This window comes from Sebastes umbrosus, chromosome 22, assembly GCF_015220745.1.
Source record: "Sebastes umbrosus isolate fSebUmb1 chromosome 22, fSebUmb1.pri, whole genome shotgun sequence".
Classification (NCBI taxonomy): Eukaryota; Metazoa; Chordata; class Actinopteri; order Perciformes; family Sebastidae; genus Sebastes; species Sebastes umbrosus.
The window spans coordinates 5,431,225-5,457,907 of NC_051290.1; the positions used below are offsets into that span (position 1 = coordinate 5,431,225).

General features: G+C 42.1%; 1 protein-coding gene across 14 annotated transcripts in view; it reads right to left on the reverse strand.

The window, feature by feature from the left end:
• Nucleotides 1-26,683, reverse strand: part of nrxn2b (neurexin 2b) — a 794,249-nt gene that overhangs the window by 406,483 nt on the left and 361,083 nt on the right. For 11 of the 14 annotated variants that reach the window (XM_037758114.1, XM_037758111.1, XM_037758113.1 and 8 more), the window contains 4 exons: nt 19,221-19,659; nt 17,234-17,617; nt 12,411-12,614; nt 8,278-8,304 (listed from right to left, as the gene is read on the reverse strand). In XM_037758114.1, coding sequence (XP_037614042.1) covers nt 8,278-8,304; nt 12,411-12,614; nt 17,234-17,617; nt 19,221-19,659 — 1,054 coding nt within the window. The remainder of the gene's footprint in view (nt 1-8,277; nt 8,305-12,410; nt 12,615-17,233; nt 17,618-19,220; nt 19,660-26,683) is intronic. The other 3 variants (XM_037758116.1, XM_037758115.1, XM_037758109.1) reach the window with 1 other exon arrangement.

The window sequence follows — 26,683 nt, forward strand, 5'->3', positions numbered from 1 at the left end:
TCAAACAGACCCAAGGAAGGACGGAAGGACAGACACGTGGAGTGCTACATACCCGCGTACTACGTTGTCATGGGGGGGTAACAAAGTTATATCTAGTAACGCCCGTCTTGCAAAACAGGAATGTGACCAACGTCGGGGGAAAACTAGGATCACCATCAGCCGGGCCTTGGATTCATGGAGGGACCTTCGTTTGGTTTTGGGTATCAAAACAGACCCCGAGCTGGAAAAATTCCTTTTGGACACATAAGCTAACATTACTGCCAAACATGTGAGATATAAAGTGATATTGTGGTTTTAGCTGTCAATCACATTCAGTCTCGTGCGTGTCGCCTCACTGTTTTGACCGATGCTGTCTCGCGTCTATGTAGTTCGAGCACAAGCGCAAGCAACAGGACGCTGACCGTCGTTAACGGCCACAGTTGTCACTGTTAACGAGCCATTTCTGATTCTTACATCTGGCCTCTTTAAATATATTAAGTAATATTCTATAAAAAGCTGGTAGCAAGTGAAGAGATATACTTTGTTTTTAGAGTCATAATTAATAAATCTGGCATTTACCAATTACATATTCTTGTATTTGTACTTCTTCCTAAGCAACTGGCCTTGATTATGTAACAGATACTGATCTCAGTTGATGTAAATTTCTACCATCACATCAACACTACGCATAGTGAGAGAGCTAGAGGTCACAGTACATCACAATGTACACACAGCACAATTCATCACACACAGACGTTCCCACACAAAAACGCACTCTCACATCCCATCCCAGCTGCAGTTAGGAAAACGTTGGGATTACATATTCCTTTGAAGTTCATATAGGCTTCAAAGCACTTCTTTATTAGGCCATTTCTGTTTAACATTTTAAGAGGCATTTGGTTCATTCCCATTAGAACACGCGGAGAGCAAAACATGATAAAATGCGTGGAAATTAAATGAAGTTGCATCCACGGAGGAGACATTTATGTATGTGCACACTATTTCTCTGCAACATCCAGGCAGGTTGCTCATATCCAACGTGTTTCCATACTGTGTGTTTCCTCCATAGTGCTTAACAGTGCACTAGTATCACACAGACAACTATTAATTATATTTAAACTTGTTAACTACTGGGGGTTGTGCAATTAATTTCTGTTGTCCATCGCTGAGCTAGATGATTGCGTTTTAACATAAATCTATTTATATCAAATGGCGTACCCATCTCGGAGGGTGCACAGATCTAAGGCATTATGTTAATAACACACCCCTCTTATTGGCTCATTGCATCACATTTGGCCCGGGGTTCTGGAGGATAAAATGAGCATTAAATAAAAAAAAAAGGGCTATCCTCCATTGGAGCATTAAATTGCCTTTAAAAATCAAATCCCAATCCGAGCATCTCCGAAACGCATTTCATACAGTCTAACTCTGATACATGCTCAAACTTCACAAACTGTAGGTTGTTGTGCGCGTCGAGGGCAACTTCTAGTACCTACTGCATATTCATCTTTGACATCTATTTGGCTGAGACGGGATGTGATGACTCATGATTTTTAAGTGAGCGATTGCTAAGCTCATTCAAATTCAATATTTGAGAACGTAAGCGAGCCATCTGCTCGGAGACGAGCGAGGAAGAGCAGGGGGGTGGCACGGTAAGAAACTCCAAATACAAATTAGACCGAACAAACCAAACATTCAGATATAAGACGGCCGTGACACCTGCAGTATGCATGCCCTGTATCTGCAGTGACAACGGTTACAGGGCTACATGAACTGTGCTACTTGTTCCAGTAGTCGTGACTGTGCAAAACACATGGTGGGGGGAGTGTGAAACCTGACAACCTGGGTGGAAGCAGTTAAGACTGAGGAAAGTGACAGCTCCAATGACAGAAATACACCGTGCTTGTGTGGGCAAGATTCATTTCTCTGCCCACAATATGTGTCAAATGATGCACGCATCTGTGGATGCACGTGTTGCGTACATCTGTGATTGTGGGCGTCCACATTGCATAGATATATACTCATCTCCTGGTATAATTAGTGTGCTATCCTTGCTGGCATAGTTAAGAAAAAAAGCTAGAAATGTGAACCTAATTTCACTTATGTGGAAAACTACTATTGGATAAGGAGTAGGTCACTGGAAAAAAAATACACTGAGGTATTTAGTTACTGCTAAATGAAAATCAATAGGATTGGTTTCCCTATCTTGGTTTGCCTCTTGCAATTAATATGATACCACAGGTTTCGTTTTCGGAGCAAGGTTAGCTCACTATCTCATACCGCTGGTCGATATGTTCATATAGAAAACATTCTTCTGCCATAGATTTCCATTGTAAAGAACTATGAAAGGCAAGGCCATAGGATAGAAATCTCTCATTCACACAAAGTGAAGTACTCTACCAGAGGTTGTAAGGAGTAGGCTTGTTTGGAACAAAAAGTTGGTATGAGTAGCAGTAGCTGTCATACTGTAGCTCAACAGACCCTCTGAACGAAATAGTCAATTGCAATCCAAAGAAAGAAACATCACAATGTAAACCTTGGGGTTGTAACTTAAAGAGTAGCTTAACGGACCCTGAAACTCTTGTTTTTGCTCGGTTGAACTTGTAGCCTCGCTGCAGTGATGTAGAAGTGTACTCCGGTACCCCGTGACATCACTGTGGGTGTGGTTACAGATGTGCAAAACAACAGAGTATGGCCATCCGTTTTAACATTTAAAAGCTAGGCTTGACTATCTGGTATTAACATTAGAGATATTGCATTTTGACTAGTCGTAATTACATTGTGACTAGTCAGAATTTGTATTCAAGATATATATAGCTCATCATCAAGGAATTTGTGGCGAATGAGAGCTTTGTTCGCTAGACAGTTGTGGTAGAAATTGACAGCGTATTGTAGATGTATTGTCTCCAGACACACTTTATTTATAAACCCGTACAGCTGCAGTGCAGCGCCATAGTATGTTTGAATAGCTTCCGCCTCCCACTTGTCGTAGCTGCTGACATAATCAAATATACCTGCAACGACATTTCGCCTATAAAACTCTAATTCTAGATATCTGTAATTGCTATTTGACTATCCGTAACTGTAGTTTGGGATGTCTACAACGTCTTTCTGACAAGTCACAATTCAATTTTAGATATCTAAAAATGACAGTGTAGATATCTACAATTGAGGGGAATTAAAGATATCTTGAACTGGAATTATGACGAGTCATAATTAAATTGTAGATATCTGAAACTGGAATTACGACGACTCATAATTCAATTATGGTTATCTGCAAGTGAATTGTGGATATCCGTAATGAGAAACCCCATACACATGAATGGAAAAAGTAGTTTGGACGTACTAGTCAAAATGTAATTACGGATATCTAAAATTAGAGTTTTGCCTCGTCAAAATATTCTTTGGGATATGTTGAATTAGAGTTTTGACTAGGCAAAATGACGTTGCAGATATCTCTAATGAATATCCTGTCTAGCTATTAAAAGTCCTGTGTCCTTTTATGTAACATATAGGAGATACACTGCCAAATACCTGGCTCTTCATTGTCTGGTATCATATGTTAATGTCAGGTAATGTTTCGCATTTTGGTCCAGTGAAACAGCGTTTCATAAGCCAATGATTCCCATATTTTTAAGTTTAGTTTTTGCTTACTATGCTGACATACTGAACTGTAATTAGTTACCTTTAATCACACACAGATACTGTGCATGTCTCAATGTTGTCTGGTGTGAGAGCTTGCAGGAGGACAGGCCAAAGGACACGACATTAGCAGACGGAGTGCTCGTGCCCCGCATGCTGGCCATATGTCATGCCAAATCCCATCTCATCTAGCTCTAAGAGAAGGTGCTGCTGGCTGCTGAAAGGCCACCTTCCAAACAGATATCATCAGCCTGATACCCTGACCTGACCGGAGCTGAGGGCTACAGCTCTGCTTCCAGATCATATCCAGTCGCATTAAGGTGGGACAGCGGGGTCGCGATGTAGTGCAATAAAAACACAAGGCTGATCCTTCACTTCCTAAGACACACGACGCACTACAAATACAAATAGTAGGTCAGTAGTTGAACTGGTGTAGTTTTAGAAGTAGTAAAGCCACAACAAACAAGAGAGGAATGGTAAAGTACTGTTTCTGAGTGCTAATGAAGTCGGTATGCTCTTCTTCTGATACGTTTTAGTTCTCATTGTTCTTTTGGTTTGCAGGTGTACGTTCTTCTGACATGAGGCATGATAACAGTTTGTTCTAAAGTGGAGAAACCAAGGGCTTATAAAAATCCTTACACTTATTTAATTTTTTTGTTTTAATATTTATTAATTATTGTTTTGTATTATTTTGTGTGTTTAAGTGTATATTGCATGTTTTATTAATTCATGTGCATGTTTGTCTGGTATTGGTTATCTCCTTTATTGTTGGAGGTGGGAGGGAAAACATTTATTAAAAATAGAAGACTACTTATTTGCTCTGTAATTTATATGCCTTGCAATGTTCTTCCAATAAAAAATAAAAAAATAAAAAGCCTTTACACACCGGGGGCGTTTATTTATTTATTTATTTATTAATTTTTGTGCAATTAATTTGCATGCCAATATAGTTTTTCCAACTGTTGTTTCTGTCATGCATACCTTTACACAGAATGTGAATACTATGCGGCGAAAAAGTGATTTTTCTGAGCTTTCGCATTGTGAGATATTGATTTTGTTTATTTATTATGCAGGTATTTCGCATTTTCGTAACGCTCCCGGTGTGTAAAGGCCTTTAGCAGTTAATGAAACATGGATTGTTTTTCTGAGGATCCTGTGGTCTTACTGTATCTCTTTGGATATCATGAGATCAAGATAGAAAATCCTGTTATTCTGTTATTGATATGTTGTGTCAATAGTTGCCTTGTATTCATGTTAGCCATTTCTGCCCAAAACTAGTAGATCAAGATATTGTACTTTGTTTTATCCTCTAGTGTAGAGATCAGGGTTAAACAGAATTCAATATTTAATCCCTCCATCCACTGGCCTTTTCAGTCCATGAGTAATCAAAATATAAATTCTATAAACATTCTCCTTCCCCCGTTTCATTGCATTCACTTCACAACAAGTGGTTGCCAGGCACTTAAAGTTAAACTCAGCTATTTTTTTTCCACACTAACTAGCAACTTGAATGCTATCGACCCAGTGATACCATGAGATACCAACGTTGTTATACTATCGGCTCACAAGCATTTGTAGAAGTGGGAACCAAACTTACGATATCTAAAACATTCATTTTGACCCGGTCAAAATAAAAAATAAATGAAAAATGAATTCACAATATATTTTTTAAGGAAAAGCCGTACTGTTATTCGGCACCTTTCTAAAAGTCCTGTGGATGTATTATTATTATTCCCTTTTTTTTTTATATTCGTCTACATAAAAAACCTTATCAATAAGACCTTTAATAGTATTACTCTGCAAGAAAACCTATCTACATGGAGCAGCCAGCAGAGAGACTTTGGTACCCTTCTTACTCAAACTCAAGGCTTTAGTTACTGTAGGGCTCTGGAGGAGGAATCGACCGCGAGATGTCATGGCATTGAATAAATTGCAAGTCGGTAGCTCTACACTGGTTTGCTCTCTCTCTCTCTCTCTCTGGTCTCTCCCACACACAATCTCTCCCCCTCCTTTATACTCTCACACACTCATATTTTGGGATCCTTTATAGAGTGTGGTGTGTGACTGAGTGGCCATGAAGCAGGGCACCGCTGTACAAGGGCGCTCAGTCAACCAAAGAAAATAAAGGTTGAATAAAATATTCCTCGCAAAAAATAAAACGCCGAAACCCAAGTGTTCCAAGTGTGCCATAGATTATTGCTCAAGCAGTGAAACACCGCATCAATATTTAAACACAGCAGCTGAATTAAAAGAAAATCTTTCTATTATAGTGGCATGAAGAAAGACTGCTGGAATGTGTAATCTGTGAAACTGAAAAACTGCGAGAGCTCGTGACATTCTCTGACTGCAACATTTGTCACATCAAAACATACAAATCTGCCGTGACCTCAACCACCGTATAAGATCATTTACAATCACGCAGAAGCCAAGTCAGTTCCAGAGCAATGCCTTAGAGCCCTGTGGTGGGTTGAAAAGAAAGAAAAAAGCTCCAGTCTCCATCTCCTCCCTACTGCAGGGCGATCACACGCTATCCACAGTGCTTGTACGACATCTAGTGGTCGACCCGAGGTACGGGCATCCTCTAAGCATTATTTGAATGTGTGTCATGCCAGTGGCTCCACACATAATAAGTGGTGTAATTCGTCATACGCTGAGACCACTTCCATGCCTGGCGGAGGCTTTTGAAGTTTTTGGATTGCACTCCATAAAGTCTGACATAAACAGCGTTCAAGTGAATTTTAAGTGCAGGGACGTGACGCGCATACGGCAGAAGCACAGAGCACGAAGCCAACACATTTGTATGACCTTACAGAGACACCTTTCACTGGCAACACTGATTATTTAACATTACCACTACACAATAAGAGTAGTAATACAAAATAAAAACCCTGATCCTTTCCCAAAACCTATGGAGGATGGAACCTGCCATAATTAAAAATAAAAAATAAATTAAAAATAATTAATAAATGTCATTAAACATAGAAACAATATTAAAATAAATGTAGCCATTAATCAATTGATAAAATGTGACAGAAATGTGAATTTCATTATTTATTTGTTTTTAATTAATTTCCATATTTATTTACTCTTCTGTTTAATTCCCTCTTTTATTTATCCATGTATTAATTTTCTTTTAATTTAAAATGTATGTATCTTTGCATTATTTATTTAACTATATATTTTAAATCTATGTAATAAATATTTTAAACAAATTATAAAATAAATACATAAATAAATAAAAGGAAAAATGAATTACATTATTTATTTACTCTTCTGTTTAATTTTCCCTTTTATTTATTTATTTATATATTTTTTTATTATATTTGAAATGTATTTATTTTTTATATATGTATTTATTTTTATTTATTTTTAAATGCATGAATAAATAAAAGGGGAAATAAAACAGAGCAGTAAATGAATAATTCATTTTCCCTTTTATTAATTTATGTGTTTATTTTTATAAATTGCTGAAATGTATTTATAACATCTATTTTAAAATTAAAAAAAAATAAGCAAAAATACATAAATACATTTAAAATTTAATAAAAAAAATACAAGGATATATATTAATTTATCAAGTCATTTATATAATTATTCATTTATTTTAATTTTTTTGGCAGGTTTTGTCCTCCATACAAAACTGATCATTCTGACTGCAAACTGATGATATGTATAAATATTTGTCAAAATTCTATAAATACGCACTCTTTTCAAGGGAGAAAAGCAAATTAAAAGGCACTTAATGGCTTTGTGATGCTACCTCCTCAGCTGCTGGGTTTAATCAAAGCCAAACCCCCATCTTCCCACCCTCACAAAGACATCATGAGACTTAAAGAACATTCACACAGACACAAACATTGCGGCAAACATCAGGTTTTCTCCATTTTTTGTTTTTGTCACCGTGTCTGGCAGCACTTACCTGTGGGGCTAGTTGTTCAATTGCCAGTGGCCATGATAGAAATAACAGTGTGCTATCATTCTGTCAGCACGGGGGCAGGAAAACATTAGCTTGCTCCGAAAACAAGCACGCACCAGGTGGTGCCGTCTCTCGGCGGATAAGCAATTAGCTTTCTGGGGGCCAAAACTACAGTTTGTCCCGCATAGAAAACAAGCAACACCTGTGTGTGCAGCCGAGTGGAGCCGAGAGACTCGGCGCCGCATCATAGAAAATAGGAACATCCAAACGGGTGTGTCAAGTTGCCCTTTTCTGAATGTGTTTTTTGGCAGGGAAATGAATAGAATGGGTGATAAGCAGGGGAGAGGCAATGAAATAATTTCATAGCGGAGTGTGGTAGGCAAGCGAGGGGGATGAATAATCCTGATAATTATGCGAGTGAAACATTAATTAAATCTGTCAGAAAAAAGGAAATAAAAGTGACAGGAATAATGGAAATAAATGGAAAAATATGACTTAAAAGATGGGGGGAAACACACACATGAAGGTGGTAAGAACGACACTAAAAGATGGCAATGAGAGGAAATTATGTGTAATGGAAAAAGAAAAGGAAGGTAAGGCGATATGGAAGAGTGACGTGGGGTAATGAGAGAGGTGTCACTCATCATGAGGTCATGAGGAAGCAGAAAAGGGCCACTGCACACAATCAAGATGAGAAAGACAGATACATTTTAGTCAGAAAAATGGATAGGACCACTTACTGAGGCTACAGTCTATCCTGATACAATCTGGCGGGAGAAAGAGCGGAAATGGTGAGATCAAATAAAAAGAAAAAAAAAAGAGAAAGAGAGAGAGAGATAAAAGAAAGAGACAGAAAGAGGATAAAAGAGAAAAAAAGACATTTTACATCCTTCAAGGTACATTCTGCAGACAACCAAGCATTGCTCTGGGGCCACCATCCGGGGACAGGCTCTGAGTCAGGATCACCCTTTTCCTCCATCAATCCCATCATCCACCCCTCCGTCCACCCGGTACCCACGGAGCACAGCAGAAGGCAAGGCTTACACCACGGGGTCCGTACAGTAGGAGAGCAATGCCAACATAGTGATAGAAAGAAACTATGTGAAGTGCTCCGTTGCTGCGTGTGATTACAGAAAATGCAAATTGTGGAATTATAAGGCTCTATCTGTATTAAGTGGAGTTGTGAAATACTGAGTATCAGAGATTTAACGTACCATCTGGCAAACCATTATGCTTTTTAAAATATTTGTATGTAAAAAATCTGTTGTTTTCTCCTCTATAAATCACTATATAAAGCATGTGATCACGTATCATAAACATATTAGGGCTGTCAAAGTTAACGCGTTGATGCAAATTTGTGTTAATGCCACTAATTTCTTTAATGCATTTAAGCAACTTGCAATTTTTAGGTTGTAGCGGGCTTAGTTTTAAAGCTAGAGTGAAGTAAGTTTGGGGAAATAAATAAAGAAATATATGCTTAAATACTTAAATAAATACAAACATTTAAAATTAAATATAAAATAAATAAATAAATAAAAATAAATCAATTAAATAATGATAAAAATAAATACATTAATATATATATATTTATATATATATTTTTATCATTATTTAATTGATTTATTTTTTATTTATTTTTGCATTTTTTTTATTTATTTTATATTTTTATTTTTATTTTTAAAATTTTAAATAAAACAAATGACAGATAAAAACAGATAAAAAATGTCTGATTAATTTGCGATTAACTATTCTAATTGATCGACAGCCCTAAAACATACGATTAACTTCATTAAACAAGTCAGATAGAGCCTAATAATTCCAACTGCATCACATGTTTTTGCCAGAATTAGACGGCTTAAATAACGTCAGGTGGTTGTTTTATTCACTACAAATAAACACTGTGAAGCCATTATGCTCACACTGTGTATAAAAATAACTTTTTTTTTGTTATCCTGCGTCTGCTGTGCGCTCTCTAGAGCAGATGCATTGTCTTGCACCTTTAACTTTAGTCCCCCGTTTCCCAGCGATTTGAGATGCGCTTGCCTTCTGCAGCACTCTGGGCAGCATGAGAAACCCAACAGTGTAAATGACAAGAAAGGGTGATCTGCACAACCCAGCCACCTCACGCCTGGTGCACACATACCGCAAGAAACAAGACCCTACTCTACTGCTATTTGCAAAAACACAGCGCAGAGTGTTGTCGTTTTACAAGCTGTGTTGTCAGAAGCTTTGTCCTTCAACTGGAAGGGTTAAAGCAGTCAGTAAACATACACTCTGGTACAACAGGAGACTCAATCCTGCTATGTAGCTTACCCTGACCTTTGACCTTCCCTTTGGATGACACTTCCTTTACAGGGATCATTAAACTATCAAATTATTATTCCACATTGAATATCTTGAACTCTTCAGCCCCATCTAGTGGCTGTGAACTGTGTGTGCATGCGGCAGCGTGGCTGGGTTGTGGTCTCGAGCTGTCAACCGCTACAGAATAGTGGACACAAACAGCCAGGGACCGGCGCCACGCTGTAGAGAGCTGGGGGGGGGTGACACCAATACGGTTCCAATAAAATGCGTTTCAGGGAAACACGTGTTGGTGAGCAGCAGCGTTTTCTGAAAGAAGAACCTAAAAGTCGTCCCTGTCGGATGTGATAATCAATAAATAGAACGTAGAGTGTGCCAGTTGTCATCTGACGACTTCAGCTGACACATTGAGCAGGTTATCATCATTATCTATCACTAATAAATACCATTAGGGCTAAATCTGCCCAATTATAGCCTTTCCTCGTGATTCATTAACAGGATTTTAATTATCTTAACACGGATTAAAGCCTTAACAGATATTCCTCGCTGATGCGTTTCACTTTAGTTGTTAATTAATTGCCTCGCAAAAGAGCCAAGAGAATCCCGAGCGGAGCCTCGGTGTCAGTCGGCTTGTTTCAGGTGTCAGTTAAGCCCCGTTGAAAACAGGAGGAATGGGGAAATAGGTGTATTACGGCTATTATGGATTAGCCGCAAGTGTGTGGTTCAAGCTGTGGCCCCATTGGACAGTGGAAATGCGTGGGACGACTCCAGCTGTGAGCCGGTCTCTCTGACTGTTTGATCTGAAGGGCCGCAGACATACAGGCCATTGAAGGGATGAAAAGTTCCATCTTCCGAGTTTTGGCCAGGTGAGGTGTTTATGAGTGAAGAATGAGAGAAAGAGAAGTAGAAGAAGAGAGAGAGAAGTGGCCACCCCCGCCCCGCCCCCACTTCCTGTCTCTACGGTGGCTTAAACTCCCATATTCCAGGGCGCACCTCTGTCACGCTCCTCCCGGTTCATCGCTGTTCCTTCAAAAAGGATCAGACTTAAGGTATCCTTAAGCTGGGAGGTCGTACCCATCTCCCCCAGAGCACTTACATTCATCGCAATGAAATTTTAACAAGTCAAAAGGTCTGCATCGCTGCAGCCAGTTATTGGAGGGAATGCATTAACCTCTTCTCTGAAATCTTAAAAACCCTGTTCTACAATTTCACTGACCTTGGCCTCGTTTCCAGACCTCTTTACACCCAACTCATCTGTAATTACTGATGATGAGGGGATCCTATCTCGTCTTAGCACCGCCGCTGGGCCGAAGTGGAGCCAACAAGCCCTGCTGCTAACTCCACACGAAATAAAGCAGAACCACGAGGAGGAGCGCCACAGGAGCGAGGCCACCTAGAAGCTTCTAGAGACAGGTTAGGTAGTGGGGTAAGGCTCAGGATCGGGCCGGGGATACTGTTAGAGATGGAGCTTTTAAACTGGAGGAGGTGCTATGAGGCTTCGCAGGGGGATGCAGAGGGGATGGGGGGGGGAACAGGAGGAGGATACCTTTACAGTTTTACTTTTAGTCTTATTTTCCTGCAGCAAGCACTTTAATCAGTATGTGGAGGAGAAGTTTCTGTATTTGTACCTCAGTTTTCTCAAATAAACAGCCTTTGAACACTGATGACATTTCTCATTTAAACCAGTGCTTGAAGTGTTACCTGCACTTCTTCATTTTACTCTTTGGTGTATCGTGACTTTTTCTTGCGCACCGGCACTTTTATCAAGCTGCCAGTACTCTTCTCTGCCCTCTCCATATCATGTTTTCTGGGAGATTCCTAACGGCAGTGCCAGCGTATTTTGTAAAATAATTAGCAAACTGTTTGTCACAACATTATTTTAAAAGGTTTCTGAATTTGCTCTTTCGATGATTTTCGGGCAAACATTTAATTAAATGTTCAGACAAAGGCTGTTATATGTGTAAATGATAATATAATCATTTAACTAATAATAATAATGGTCCAAAATGATGCATAGTTTTAAGTCAAACACCTTCAAATTGTCTTGGGGGAGGGACCCCAAACCCAACATTTCCTTGTATATTTTATTCACTGTTGAAATTGAGAATATGTCTCTTCATCCTGCTGCATAATATGTAGGAACATCCGGATGGGGACCTGAATGATACCCGACTATAGACTACAAATAACACAGGAAAGCACTTTAACTATTAACACTAAACACACCACCTTAAGTAGTAGTACTGGCACTTCAAGCACTGATTTAAACCAATGGGCAGTGATGGGCAGAATATAGCTTGTTCGCTTCCTGCACCGCCAACTGTAGCTATTAAACTGAATGAAGTGTGCTCTATCATACAAAACACATCTGACATAACTGAGGGACAAATTCAGAAGCTTTTCCCCACCCAACCTATCTGACAATGGAAAACAAACAACTCAAAATGTCAAACCATCCCTCCGAGTTCTGCACTACACGATGCTAAAATACAGAGCGAAGGCGAGGAGACAAGGGGGTGGGGTATGGGAGAGGTTAGCGGGGGACAACCACGATGGATCACGGTGGGCCTACCGAGGTTCACGGTGAGCTTGACGCGGCCTCCGTCCAGCTCCAGCCGCAGGGTGTCCGCCGACTCCTTGGAGGTGGTCGCCATGAGCAGGCCGTACGCCCGCTGGGACATGAAGCGCAGCGCCACGTCCTCGGCCTCCGTGTGCATGGTGACCGGCATGATGATCTTCAGGTACATGCTGCCGTCGTAGCTCAGCACCGTCGCCTCTGGATAGGGGGGAGGCAGAGGAGAGGAGAGGTGACAGGTGGGTAACACATTACACATGTATCTTGACCACTGACCTCTAGATATGTGAATGAAAATGGGTTCTATGTCATTGTTTTGTGTTGTTAATTGATTTCCAATAATAAATATATACATACACTTGCATAAAGCAGCATATTTGCCCACTCCTATGTGTATAAGAGCATTAAATACTTGATAAATCTCCCTTTAAGGTACATTTGAACAGATAACAAATGTGAGATTAATCACAATTAACTATGGACAATCATGTGATTAATCACGCTTACATATTCAAATCGATTGACAGCCCATCTGATGTATTTAAATCCAAGTTTCACCAAACACTACACGTCTAGTCAAGTCTCATCTAGTCTCATTATATCATACAAAATCCTGTGTTTGGATGTCATATCTACAACATAAGAACAAGGCAACACTCAGTGGGAACGATGATCAAAGTCATATGCGTCTGAAAAGTTATCACAGCGATCAAAAGATAATATCAATCACTGCTGCACCTCTCAGGTTGAAAGTTTGATGACAACATGTAACACTACACCCCCGGGCCTTTGTCTCTTTCTGTGGTTTTGTAATTGCACCTCCATGTTGTGTGCAATTAGGGCTGCACATGTAATCAAATATTAATCGTGAGCACGATTTTGGCTTCCCACAATTAAATCAACATGAGCGTCTGCGATATTGGTGTTTAGAAGGAGTGCTCCGCTAAAAGGAAACTTTGCTGCATATCAAATCAAGCGCTTTCTAAACTAACAGCCAGCGATCGAGATGTTTTGGCTTCACGTTTTGGGAGGCTTTATGTCGCTGCACGAGTGCATCCTGCAGCGGCAGTCAGTGAGAAACCTTTGTCTAACGGGCAAAAAGAAAACACACTGAAGAATCTTTTTATGAGTCTTATTTTGATGCAAAGACTTGTACACAATAAGTATATTCTGTCCCTAAAATATAAAGTATAATTGTGATATATGCCCGATGTGCAATGTCATGCTGTTATTACATATTATTGTGTCTTTATTTTGATGTTTGATGCGTGCAGAATTTGCTCATTAAACCCTTGTTATATTTTCATCAGATGACAAATCTACCAGCCACAGCACAAAATGAAAACATTCATTGTAACGAAAGAAAGGAAACCGGGATAAACATTGATAATGAGTCTGATACTGTCCTCAAGCTTGTCAAAAACAAAAGTGCAGCTGGTTTCCGAGACCTGCTTATTCTCACCAGGCAGGGACGAGCGCGGTTCCTCTGTCTAGAATCAGCCGTGCCATAAATAGGCCGCTGTGTAGAGTGACAGTTCCCTGAGCGCTGCTCTTATTTTTGCGTTGTGGGTCGATATGCGTCATCGTGGGCTAACGTGAGTCACTGTCACGGGGTGAATGAAACGTTTTAGGTTTTAGAAAATGATGGTAGACAAGACACAAGAGCAAGTCTCTGTTCTACATCAGCCTCACCATCATCCACCTCCATTGGCTCCCGGTCAAGTCCCGCATCACCTACAAAATCCTCCTCCTCACCTGCAAATCCCCTCAATGCCCCGTCTCTGGACAGCTTAACAAAAACTCCTTAAAAGCCACCTCTTCAACAAGGCCTACTGTATGGCCTCTAGCTACTGTTCTGTTCTGTTTGTTGTGTCTATTATGTCTATGTTAAGCATCCTTGGGTTTCTTGAAAGGCGCTGTATAAATCCAAGTTATTATTATGTCTGTCAGCTCGCTGTTTTCTGTCATTGTTGATATTTCTCTGTTTACATATACAGTATGTATCCATGTCTAGTCTTGAAGGTTTTTTGTCGTTGTTGTTTTCTGTTTATTTGTTTATATGTCGGCGTTGGTTTGTCTGTCTGTCTGTCTGTCTGTCCTTCTGTTAGCAGGATTACTCCAAAAGTTCTTGATGGATTTGAATGAAATTTTTTGGAGGGGTGGAGTGTGGCGCAATGAACAATCCATTACATTTTGGATCGTGATCCGGATTCAGGAATTTTTCTAAGACTTCCGATTAGCCTGAGCATTAAGACCACAGGGTATAACACATGCAAAGTGTAACTGATGATGCGTTGATGACGCGTGACCCCGCCTCCTTCTGAGAGCAGAGAGATACGTGTGTGGACGAGACATCGAGGTGCGGCAGGAGCTGCCGGCCGTCTGCGGTGACAAAAAAAACAAAACGGTAGCTGACGGGATGACAGACAACGTAGTGTAACGTTATACAGACATAACAAGGCTGCTGAATGAGAGAGGCATCTGCCGATACGTTACACGGAAACACACCGTGTTAATAATAAGCCGACCACCTCACGGTACCGCCAGCTGTGATCTGTGATCTGTTTTTAAAGTCAGGCTTCTTGGCGGAGGTCTGCGCTCTCCGAGTGCCATTCTAGTTACCTCCGCCAAGGACGAAGGCCCAGGAAGGAAGATATGTTTTCACCATTTGTTGGATTATTGGTTTATTGGTTTGTTTGTTGGTTTGTCCGTTTGGAGGATAACTTCAAAAGCCCGCAATGAATTAATTGAAAAAAAGAAAAGACAAAAAAGAAAATTATGGTAAAATATGCTTAAAAAACCCTGTTATTGGTGAGCAAACACACCTCTTATAGACCTCACTTACATAAAAATGTGACAAAATTCTGATGAATCATTATTCTATCACTCAATCAAAACAATCCATATATTAGCACACACAAAAAATATTCATTATCACCCAAACGCCAGCTGAAAACACCATCAATGCTTTTAATTCCATGTGGCTTGGAGGCATCATGTAATATCCCCAGGGGCTTCCTCCCTCTAGTCAATACTATTGACTGCCCTTACACTCTGTTAATCTACGCACCTAGGCTATTGACACAGAGACATATGCAGCTGGTTATTAGTGCCCTGTGCCACATCCCTGCAGTAACACGACACTCCACTAGATGGCAAAAGAGCATCACCGAAACCACACCTGTCATCTGAGCCCCCAAAGACAAAACTGTTAAAATATCACCCTTCAGAATAAAGACATTTCATCCTCCATACCTCCACTGTCCTGATTTGAATCCAATCTCTCCTTCCCTCATTACCCTCCTTGTCCCTCAAAATCCCATACTGTCATGGCTCACTCACCCCCGCGGACGTGCAGAGGCACACTGTGAAGCGAGGCGCCTGCAGCTAATTGGAATGAATCAGGCGTACGTGGTGCTGTTCGACTGGCTCGTCTCCCCCTCGCCGTGGCGTACGCGCCACCTGGGTTTGCGTGGCTGACACAGATGGCGGCGGTAGGCTTGGCTGCTCTGTCACACTGCTGCCTGCCCTCCCTTCCCAGCCAGCGGGCCCTAATGCCACCCAGCCCCGGGTGGTGTTTGGTTCACACATGGCTCCCTGTGGAGCTCTTACTCTTACTATACAGCAGCTGCTTGGTTGTGTGAAATACAAGGCAGCATGTTGTTGAAACGCTCATTCTACACTTGTTTCTCTCTCGTTTCTGCTTTATTGGATGGAGTTTACAACGTGACATTGTAAACATTGAACTATAATTTAGCAAGCATTGTTTCACGTTTTGACCATATGTAGTGTTCCATGGCTCCATTAGGAGAAGTTGTTTTCTGCTTCACTGTAAGAAAGGTTAATGTGTCAATTTGTAATGACACAATGGCGTACTTTTTTTCTGAATTGTGTAAAACGGGTAGCGCAAATCAAACAATCTGATTGGTTCATAGTCGTGATATAATAACCTCACACCTCAGCTATGACGTCTAATTCCTTTGCACTTTCAGTATAACTCCACGTTCAACAAAAGAAACAAAAAGGCTAATGTATTGTCATGTTTATTTAGCGACAAGGTGATCACTTGGGCATGTGTCTATAACTTTCATATTGCCATAACTGATGACTGTTTTATAAAAAAAACAGCTCACTTCAGGCTGTGATATAATCACAACATACCACGGCCTGTCGTGAGCTATTGCTTAAAGGAACGGTGTGTAGGATCTGGTCGTATCTAGCGGTGAGGTTGCAGATCACAACTTCCCCCCGTGTGTCAAGCCTGTAGGATTGCTGCGGGTGAATGGCCCTCTCTAGAGCCAGTTATTATAAGAGTAGCGTGTGTGTGTACGTTGGAAGTGAGTGGTGAAGTAAGAGAGAGAGCGGCGGCGACGGGAGCGAGTAATGTTGTCCACTCCGGCCCAAGCAGGAAAAGTTAAAGGGACAGTGTGTAGGATTTGGTGGCATCTAGTGGTGTGGTTGCAAATTGCAACCAACTAAGTAGCCCTCCGCTCACTCCAAGATTGCGGTAACGTGAGCCACTGAGTGCAAAACCATGGTAACGCCGTTTGCGTCGCTCACAGGCTATCGTTACCACAACGGTAGGAGCAACGGAAGTCAGATGGCGGCTGGCTCATTCTGAGCTAACTAATACACAACGATTCTTAGTTTCAGGTGATTATACACTAATGAAAACATATTTATTAATACTATATTCCATTTCTACCAATGGATCCCCCTAAATGCTACACACTGGTCCTTTAAGTGTACTTTTACAAGCTAGATGCATGTGTAGCTGTTCAGAAACTATGTTGAGTTCCCTTCAACACCCCCCTCCTTACCTATCTCACAGTTGGTCCCCAGGAATCCGGTGCCGATGCAGTCACATATGTAGCGGTTCCAGCCCTCTTTGCACAGGCCTGCGTTGCCACAGGGGGCGCTGCTGCACCTCTTCTGCAGCTCGCGGGTGCAGAAGCTGCTGACGCCGAACGCGCTCTGGATCTCAGCCAGGCGGCGGACGTCGCGGCTCTTGCCGTCGATGAAGAGATCGCGGACGCAGCCCACGTAGCCGTAGTTGAGCAGCGCCGTCCAGACCTCCGGCGGCAGGATGAGGTCCGACTTCAACTCGGGCAGCCCGCCCAGGTACATGTCGCTGTCCAGGTCCAGGATCTCGCTGCCCTCTGGGGAGCTGAAGGGCATGCTGCGGCTGTTGACTGAGATGGATCCTAAAAACACAAACAAGTTATCCATTAAATATTGAAATGGTTTCTGATTAAACATTGTGTGGTCTGGATGGGAGGGAGAACGGGTGGGTGGGAGGTCAAGTGGCTGAGTGAGTGGGAGAGTGAGTGAATGGGTGGGTGGAGCAGTAAGTGGATAATTTAGGGACATAGAGCACAGACGGAGGAACATACAAGAGACGGGGAGAATGGATGACAGTAGAGAGTGTGTGTGTGTGTGTGTGTGTGTGTGTGTGTGTCTAATGTGTCTGTAATAGGCTAAATGGAGGAGAAGGGAAGCAGAATGCAGCGGGGAGTGGGTGAAACAAAAGGCCCTCTATCTTTCTGTGATTAACGACTCCGTCTTAATTTTCTATTAAAAGCCAATTACAGCGGGAGCAGCGGTGAGATCACGTGCACGCGCTCGCACGCACACGCAGACACTCGTCCACACCCTTCCTCATTATAAGACGCCATTAGGGGGAGATATAATGTCCTAGGTGCTTGCCCACCTACAGATCATTCATCAGACACCAGACACTCAAGCATGCAGATGCCCGTTTGTGCCCACATGCTGGCAGAGACGTCACAACACTCTTCAGGTAAATAAACATAAGTTAACAAACACCACTACATGCACTATTAAAGCAGCAGCGGGTAGAAATGGAGCAAATATGATTAAAAAAGTTGTTATAAAACGGTCGCTATATCCTGACAGTAGTGCATGAGACAGGTAATCTGACAAATATAATGTGCCTTTGTGTCCTCTGGTGCTCCTAATGTCATCTGCAAGATTTCACAGACCGGAGGAAAACAACCAATCAGAGCCGAGCTGGAGTCTTGCCGTCTCTGAGCAGCTGTCAATCACTCGCAAACTCCGATCAAATGATCAAACTAGGCAGCGCTGATCAAATATGAATCAATATTATGTTACTATAATGCCTATTTCTCACCTAAAATGGTTTCAGAAACATCTTGTAGTGTACTGTTTAGCTGTAAAATTAGAAAGTCTGAGCAAACTGGGATACGATGAAGATGGTAATGTAGCTGATATGCACTTGCTAACGTCGGGCCCCTTAGACATTCTCTGTCTGGACAGGTTTTTGTTGTGTTGAGTGGAAACGGTACTATTTAGGAGGAAACTCACGGAACACTGCGGCGTGGATAATTTGCATTGGACCAGGTATGCATCGTTGTTGATGCGGAAAAGTGCATATTTGTGGTTTTGTATAAGGATATACAGTATGCACATATAAGAAACAGTAGACAGAACCACAAGAGTGCAAGATGACTGTGCATTTTCTTTTTTTTTAATCCTCAAAGTACTGTTTGTTTCAGTCAAAATTACACTTTTTGGTCTTGATGATTAACTCTGTTGATAAAAGTCACTAAATCCAACAGATGTTGATCATTTTCTTATATGATGCTAATTGTGAATGCTAAGTAAAGCAGTATAACGGATATCTGATTGACATGAATCTGCTTCTTGGTGTGAACATGAGAACCGGATCGGCTATAAAATGTGGACGATGAATGTGAATTGATAATCATTCCTGAAATTCTAGATCAGTTGCCGGTTTCAACACGATGAGTTTAAAGCAGCCCTCACCTTTCCTCCCTTCCCTCTGGAAATCCACATGGCACCACTCCCCGTCATTGACCTTCTTGTTGCTGGCCTTCAGCTTTGTTTTCCCAGAGCCCATGTCGATCAGCAGGTACATATACCCCTCCAGCAGCTCCATGGCAAAGTAATCAGTCTTCAGCTCCCTGCCGGGCTTCTGCTCTTTGGGGCCCTGAGGGCGTCCGTGGCTGAACAGCAAGAGCCCGCTGGGCTCCGTGGTGCGGAAGTCGAAGGAGATGGAGCCCGTCTTCTTGGTGTTCCACTTGGGCAGGGAGATAAAGGACTCGGGGGTTTCGAACGTGACGGGGTCCAGAGCCGCCACGTCCTCGCAGCGGAACACCAAGTCGCCGTTAAGGGTGATCTTAGGGTCGCGCTCGATGGCCAGCCGTGACAGCTCCAGCTTGAAGTCGTTGTTCTTGTACACCACCTGGAAAGCAGAGAGGGAAGCAGTTAATTATAACGTATAAAACAGTGGTGGTGACGTGTGATTACTGATTCAAATATAACATCTAGAATTAGATTATTATTACAAAATGGACTTTCCTACAGCCTAACATGCAGCTGCAACAGATAATAACATTCTGTCCATAATCCTGAGATCCCACAGATGCATCCTAATTGCCCAAATTAATTTCAGGTGTCAGTTTTAGTGGCTGCTGGGAAATGTTGTCAGCATGGGGAAATGATGGATCAAGACATGAATGAAATACCTGACTTCTCTTGAACAGCAGTATGAAACCAGCTTTGATAAATAGTGCTACAGGAGTTTTTCTATCTCTGACCAACGACCCCTCGACCAAAAAAATCTCGGTCAGATGAGTAGTGATGCTCCGTCATTTGATAAATCCTTCACACTTTGAACATTTTGATTGTCAACAATGAATAACACTGTAACTGTACAGGGGAATTATTTTGTTTTTTCCTCAAAAACAGGAAAAGAAAAAAAGTAAATAAATAAAAAATAAATTAATTAATTAAAATAAAATAAAATAAAATAAAATAAAATAAATAAAACAAAATAAAGTAAAATAAAATAAAATAAACAAAATAAAATAAATAAAACAAAATAAAATAAAATAAATAAAACAAAATAAAATAAAATAAAATAAAATAAAATAAAATAAAATAAAAATAGCTACTTGAAGGCTGATGCTGTTTATATTGATCGTATTGAATCTCTTTTCTTAATAATCATATTGTTTAAAATTGTAAAATGTACTCTCTGTTCCCCGGGTTGTATAACGTAATTCCTGTAGATTCATAGAGGACATAATGTATCTAATCTAGTGTAAGTGGGAAGGAGTGGTGGATCACTGAACAACCACTTAAGGCCACTCAGTTGTCCAGGTTCTCCCATTGACTTTACTGACGTATGTGTGTGTGAGTGTTGTTGTGTGGGTGCACTCAATGATTCAAACTGTGATCACCGCTCTATAGACTCTCGGTCAAATCCATAAAGCGTACAAACTATTAGTTGTTGTTCGAAAGCTGCAGCTCAGAAATGTCAGTATATATGCAACAATAAACTGGAAAAAAAAGAAGTGAAAAGGCTCCGGGGGATACTCAGACGCAGGGAGGAGTGAACGTTGCTCACGGCCTTGATGTAAATGTCTCCGACAGCCTTTGATGAAACGCGGCTCTATTGTTCCAGCTCAAAGTGTGCGTCTGCGCCTCACTATATGCATTCATAATGGATTAAGCGCTAAAGGCAGAGTAAATTATCCTTGTCTCTCATTGTTTCAGCTCCCCCTTTTATTCGTTGAACACTCTGTTTTGAGAGGCCGTCCTCAAGGTAATAGTGTGAAGCAGCTGAGGCCTTTGCGTTTGTTTGCATTTGTGTGTTTTCTCTCCTGATTCCAGTGCTCTTCACGCTCTCTCACACACCCACACATATACCGCCTGACAGGTAATAGGAATGTAGAGAAGTTTTTGCTCTTTCTCTCTTTGTTCTTCTGGTGCTGTCGCAGCGACGAGGTTAAGAAGATCATCCTGTTATTGTAAAGTCTCAGGTTCGATCCTGGCAGCAGACAGAAAACAGAGGACCTAGCTGCTCATTGTGTCTGGAGCTTAACAGTCTTTCTTTAGTGCTTTATCAGTTATCCTGTTGACTATAATGTGATATTATTACACACCATTTAGTGTATTGTTGGTATATATATAATACAGATTTCCGCTTCTGCTCCCGTCATAATTACTACAGTCAATGATGGGTGTAGCAGGGCCCTACTGACCCACAACTAGGAGGCTTACAACCACTGATAACGCCCATTTAATGAGCTGATAACAGTCTAATCGGCTGGAAAATCAACTTGTAGGGATTTGAAAATGACTTGAGATAACAGCGAACATGAAGTTCTCAAATCTTTTTTTGTCAGGCTTCAATTTAAAGGGTGAAATTAGGCACAACTTAGATATCTGGATCCATTAGATAGATTACTGATTATTTCCTCTTCTTAAAGAATACATTGCTAGTGTGATTATACCAGTGAACTTTAGTCCACGAATGAATGCTGAATTATTATCTCTGTGTTTTTTGTATTTGCACCACTGAAAGGCTCGTCCACTGTATTGGTTTCTAATTTCACCAGACTGCTGCTGTCATTCCTCGTTGTCTTTCACGCTATCTCTTTCAAATGCCCTCCAATCTTACATTTTTTTTTTTTTCACACGCATGCTCTCTCTCTCTCTCTCTCTCTCTCTCTCTCTCTCTCTCTCTCTCTGTCTCTCTCTCTCTCTCTGCCTCTCTGCCTCTCTCTCTGTCAAACAGCACACCTACGCACAGGCACAGGATGAAAAGCAAGAGAACACAGATATGCCGGGTTATTCCTGAACTTAAGCCTCCTTCGGTTATCTGCTTCTTTGGCCACGCTGCCACATGCACTGTACACCTCATAATGTCGTCATTAGCGGAGATTAGTCCTGGTAATTAGCCACGATAACGCTAAAACTGGCAGCTAATAAGGCGTGAGCTCTCCTGGCTTAAGGTGTTAGAAAAAAAAGAGGGGTGAAAGAGAGAAAACGCAGTGGGAGGAGGGCTTTTCATTTCATTTATTTTTGAGGTATCTATTTTTGTGTATCCATGCTGCTGTTTCTACAAACAAATAAATGAAAAAAATGCAGGCTGGTGTTCTGCTTTTTACAACGGATCATAGAGCGTGTAGGGAAAAGATGACGCAGGAAATAAAACTGGCAACATGCTGCACCCGTAGACCGTATATAAGAAGTGAACGTAGTCACTGTGACGTCACCCATTGGTTTGTGGACTGTCGTTGGTTTTTGCCAAGAAGTGGCAACCACAAGTGAGACGAGGGTGGAGCTAAGCACAACCGAACACTGAATAAGACATTTTTTAGGCGACCAAAATTAAATTTCATGAAGTGAAAACACACTGTGAAAGGGTTAAAGTTCTAAGACCGGTCAACGCCGTGTTAGCGACCTGTCCAGGCCAGGTAGCCACTCCCTAAAGCATCCCCGTCTTTATGGTCTATTTGACTCTAAATGGGACCATAATTTACTAAATGAACATCATGCTGTATTGAAGAAGACTTGAAACTAGCGGTGGAGACCATAAACTCATGTTTACAATGTTTACTGAGGTAATAAATCAAGTGAGAAGTAGGGTCATTTTCTCATAGACTTCTATACAATCAGACTTCTTTTAGCAACCAGAGGAGTCGCCCCCTGCTGGCTGTTAGAAAGAATGCAAGTTTAAGGCACTTCAGCATTGGCTTCACTCTTCAGACTCTGGAGTTGCCCACTGGCTGCACCAGATGACTTTTAGGCCAGTTAGTGTCTGCAATGTGGCCCAATATCAGACATCCGACATCAAGACAAAAATCCCACTCGTCTAAAATGAATATCAAGATCTTATTCTGCAATAATACTTCTACTCTGGTCATGAGCAGATTTGAGTATGGAAACTGCATGAGCTTTCCTCTAGCATCCCCCTCACTACTTGGTGCAAACCTTAAAGGTCAACTGTGAACAAGAGACAGCTAAATGTAATGCTGATTATAGACTAGGAGCTGCCATATTTAGATGAAGCTGTAGCAATAGCTGCATCTGACATCACAAAAACGTCTTTCAACACACTAATCAACACCGAACAATGCACATCTCTGAGCACATCCATGACTAAGAGACCAGATGTCAAACTAGTTGATTAGGCAGAGATGGGACATCACCGACACAGTGGCAGATTATCACGCCAGCTTTCAACATGTCATTAACGTCAAGACTTCTGATGTCAGAGGGATTTTATGCAATCCAGCGTGTCGGCTGCTTGGCAGTAATGTTAGCTGACCAGACGGAGGTCTTTCCATGAATCAATGCTGATCCTAGTGTTGGCTTTTCCTGCTTCAGCCTCCCGACCGCAGTCAGAAGGAACAGGGGAGACACTGGATTTTTGTTCGGAGACGATAACGTTTCTCGCTGCGGAGCCCCGTCACTTCAGGAAACAAGACACGGGAAACCTGTTGGTCTGGAGGAGCTGCAGCAGTTATTTCTGCACAAACGTCCACTGTACATTCACTAGATATTCTCAGAGTTAAACTAACTCTGCTGCAGTGTGGAGTGTGCGCGCATGCACGTCAGAGATGGAGCGAGTGAGAACGAGCGCGGTGTGTGAGTGGAGACAGGCAGGCAGAGGAGCAGAGACTCCGGCCCTGGAGACCAAAGCTACGGTCTCCCCTGTGTCTTCTGACCGCGGTCGGGAGGCTGAAGCAGGAAGACTTAACACTGTTTTGCAAGACGGGCTTCACTAGATATGACTTTGTGGTTTTGGTGCTTCCGTGTAGTTTGTGTTGGGCAGCGTAGCCACACGTGAGCGCACATGGGACATCGACCTGCAATGATTTATACGCGTAAGAAGTTACAAACAGTCACTTTAACTAGAAAGAGACAGAGGAGAAATCAGCAAAATCATCTGGAGCAGTGCGGGCGAGGGCATCAAGGCCACTGTGGCTGCGGGGCATATCGTTTTTTGTGAGGGGCAGAAGGCCAAAGTGAAGCGGTACGGCGGCCATGGCCCTCATGGTGAAATCCTTACCCTGCCCACTTCTCTTCTGAATTCATTGACTTGCGTAGCAGAGCCACGGGGTGTTTTCGAGTTGGATTAACTTCAGCGATCTTTCTGAAATCAGAGTGTGTGTGTGTGGCCCCGACATGGACTGTGACTGGGGCTAAAGCCTTCCTCAGGGGTGACTCCATTGATTTGCTTTGTCATTGAGAAACTCCACGAATCTAACACCCTGCAGGTCAGCAGTACAAACGGAGTCGTTTTTTTTTCCTGATGTACTTGGGGTTCGATGAGCCCACACACCACATAGTTTGAGCCTGCTTTTGCAAGTGTTGCGATTAAAGAGCTGCGGCTTTTTTTTCCTTCTCCACTCCAAAAGATGGGAGGACATATCAAAGAGGCGCTCTCGTTCACTCCACTGCTTCCTGTTTGGTGCTGGAGAGAACGTACCTATTGGTTGTCGACAAGGTTCGCGTCATTGAACTTACGATAATATCAAACTTGATTTTATCGGGATGTCAAGACGAGGAAAAGGCTGACTTAAGACAGCTTGGACTGAGTTGTATGACCACTTTACACTAAACGATCGAGATCACGGGAGTGCGCCGCAACTCTAGCAGAACTAGAGTAAGGCCGCCATGAGGGATAAGGAAACTTGTAAAGGGCAAAGGACAGGCTTTGCAGCAGCGCCTTTCCAGCTGCAAAGTCTCAAACGATTGTGTGTTTGTGTGGCAGGTGCTAGACGACTCCAGAAGATTTTATCGCTCAACAAAGGTGAGACTAGGGGGAGGCTGCAGACAAAAAGAGAGAGCATCGATATGAAGTTGGGAGGGCAGGACGGGAGAGAGAGCGAGGCCAAGGAGGAGGGCCGGAGCATTCATCCAGCGCACGGAATCAGTCGAAGAAATCAATTTTTAATTTGGCCGTCAGGATGGCAAAGCTGGCGTGCCAACACCGCTACCGTGGACTTAATTACACAAAAGTGCCCCCGAGAAAAGGGGAAGATGAGAGGAAGAGAGAGGTGGGGAGGAGTGATGAGAGAGGTGGGAAGAGGGGAGAGAGAGAGAGAGACTGAGATGGAGGGAGGGGTGTGAAATGGGTGATAGCAAGGTCACTGCCTGGGAGAGGGATGGAGAGGCGGAGGAGGTTGCGGCGGAGAGACAGATGGTGACGTGCAGAAGAAGAAGAAGAGGAATCTGTGGAAACAGGACTAGGGGGCTGAGGAGCAGAGAGACCTGATTTCACACTCTGCCACTCTGACCGGGAGCCTAGAAAACATGCACATACATCACACGGTGTATGATCCTAGCATGTGGGTGACTTTGAACATATGAGCACACACACACACGCAGCAAATAAAAACTTCATAGAGCTTCAGTAGCCTCTTTTGGTGCCTTTTTACTCTTCTTCTGCTGTGCTCTTCCTTTGGATTTCGGCTGCCTGGAGGGTATCGGCCAAGCGTATCAAAGGCGTTTGACCACGGTGGCGGCATGAAAGCCTTGCCCCGGACCATAACGCCACTGATAATCCGAGCTGTGCCACTGAACTAGCGCGGGATGAAACACACCGCTGTCTACCCCCCGACCGCTCGCTTTCCTATTTATTTGCAGCCGCTACTGTACTCCTCCACCTCGCTCTCTCAGTTACTCTCAATGCGGGTTTTCTGCGTGGTTACCTTTCTGGCTCAGTCGAGCTGATGTAGTCATTAGAGCTTGACCGCAGCTGAAAAGTTGAGCCCATAAAACACAAACACCAGGAAACACAACCGGTAAGATCCAGACTTGTGTCTGAATCAAACAATATATCTGTCTGATCTGTAAACACAACTTCAAAAAGTAACACATTTCAGGGCCTGTTATTGAGTCTTAAATGTACTTTAACCTCTTTCACTCCTTAAGGGCCCCTTCGGCCAACTATGCTTTTTTCAGAGGCTGTAGCATGCTCAGTTTAGAGCATCTGAAATGATAAAACCCAAGGAATCAATTGGTACCAATCATGTTAGTCATGTCATGTTAGCATGTCGGGAAAAATGCTAAATAACACTACACTTGACCTCACTGTATAAAATGACCTGTGGTGACCTCTAGGATAATCACAGCCTCATGAAACTTTACAGCCACAAACTAGAGACATAGAGCATTCAGAGGATGGATGGCTTTCCTAGCTAGATTGACAATAAGGGGGTTTCTGAGCAGTTTCCACAACAGAAGTGCTCGCCATCCAATCGCCAAAAAATGCAATTCTGGCAGAAATCTCCAAATGTCAAAAGTCTCAAGTCACAGCATGGCTTTTTCTATGGTGTTCCTAAAGGTCTTGGTGTCTTAATGTGGTATTTTGGAGATAAAATTGATAATTTTTATCAATTCTCGAGTGGTAAAAAAATGGTTAAATTTAGCACCAAATCTTTGAAACAAATGGTATCAACCCAAAAATG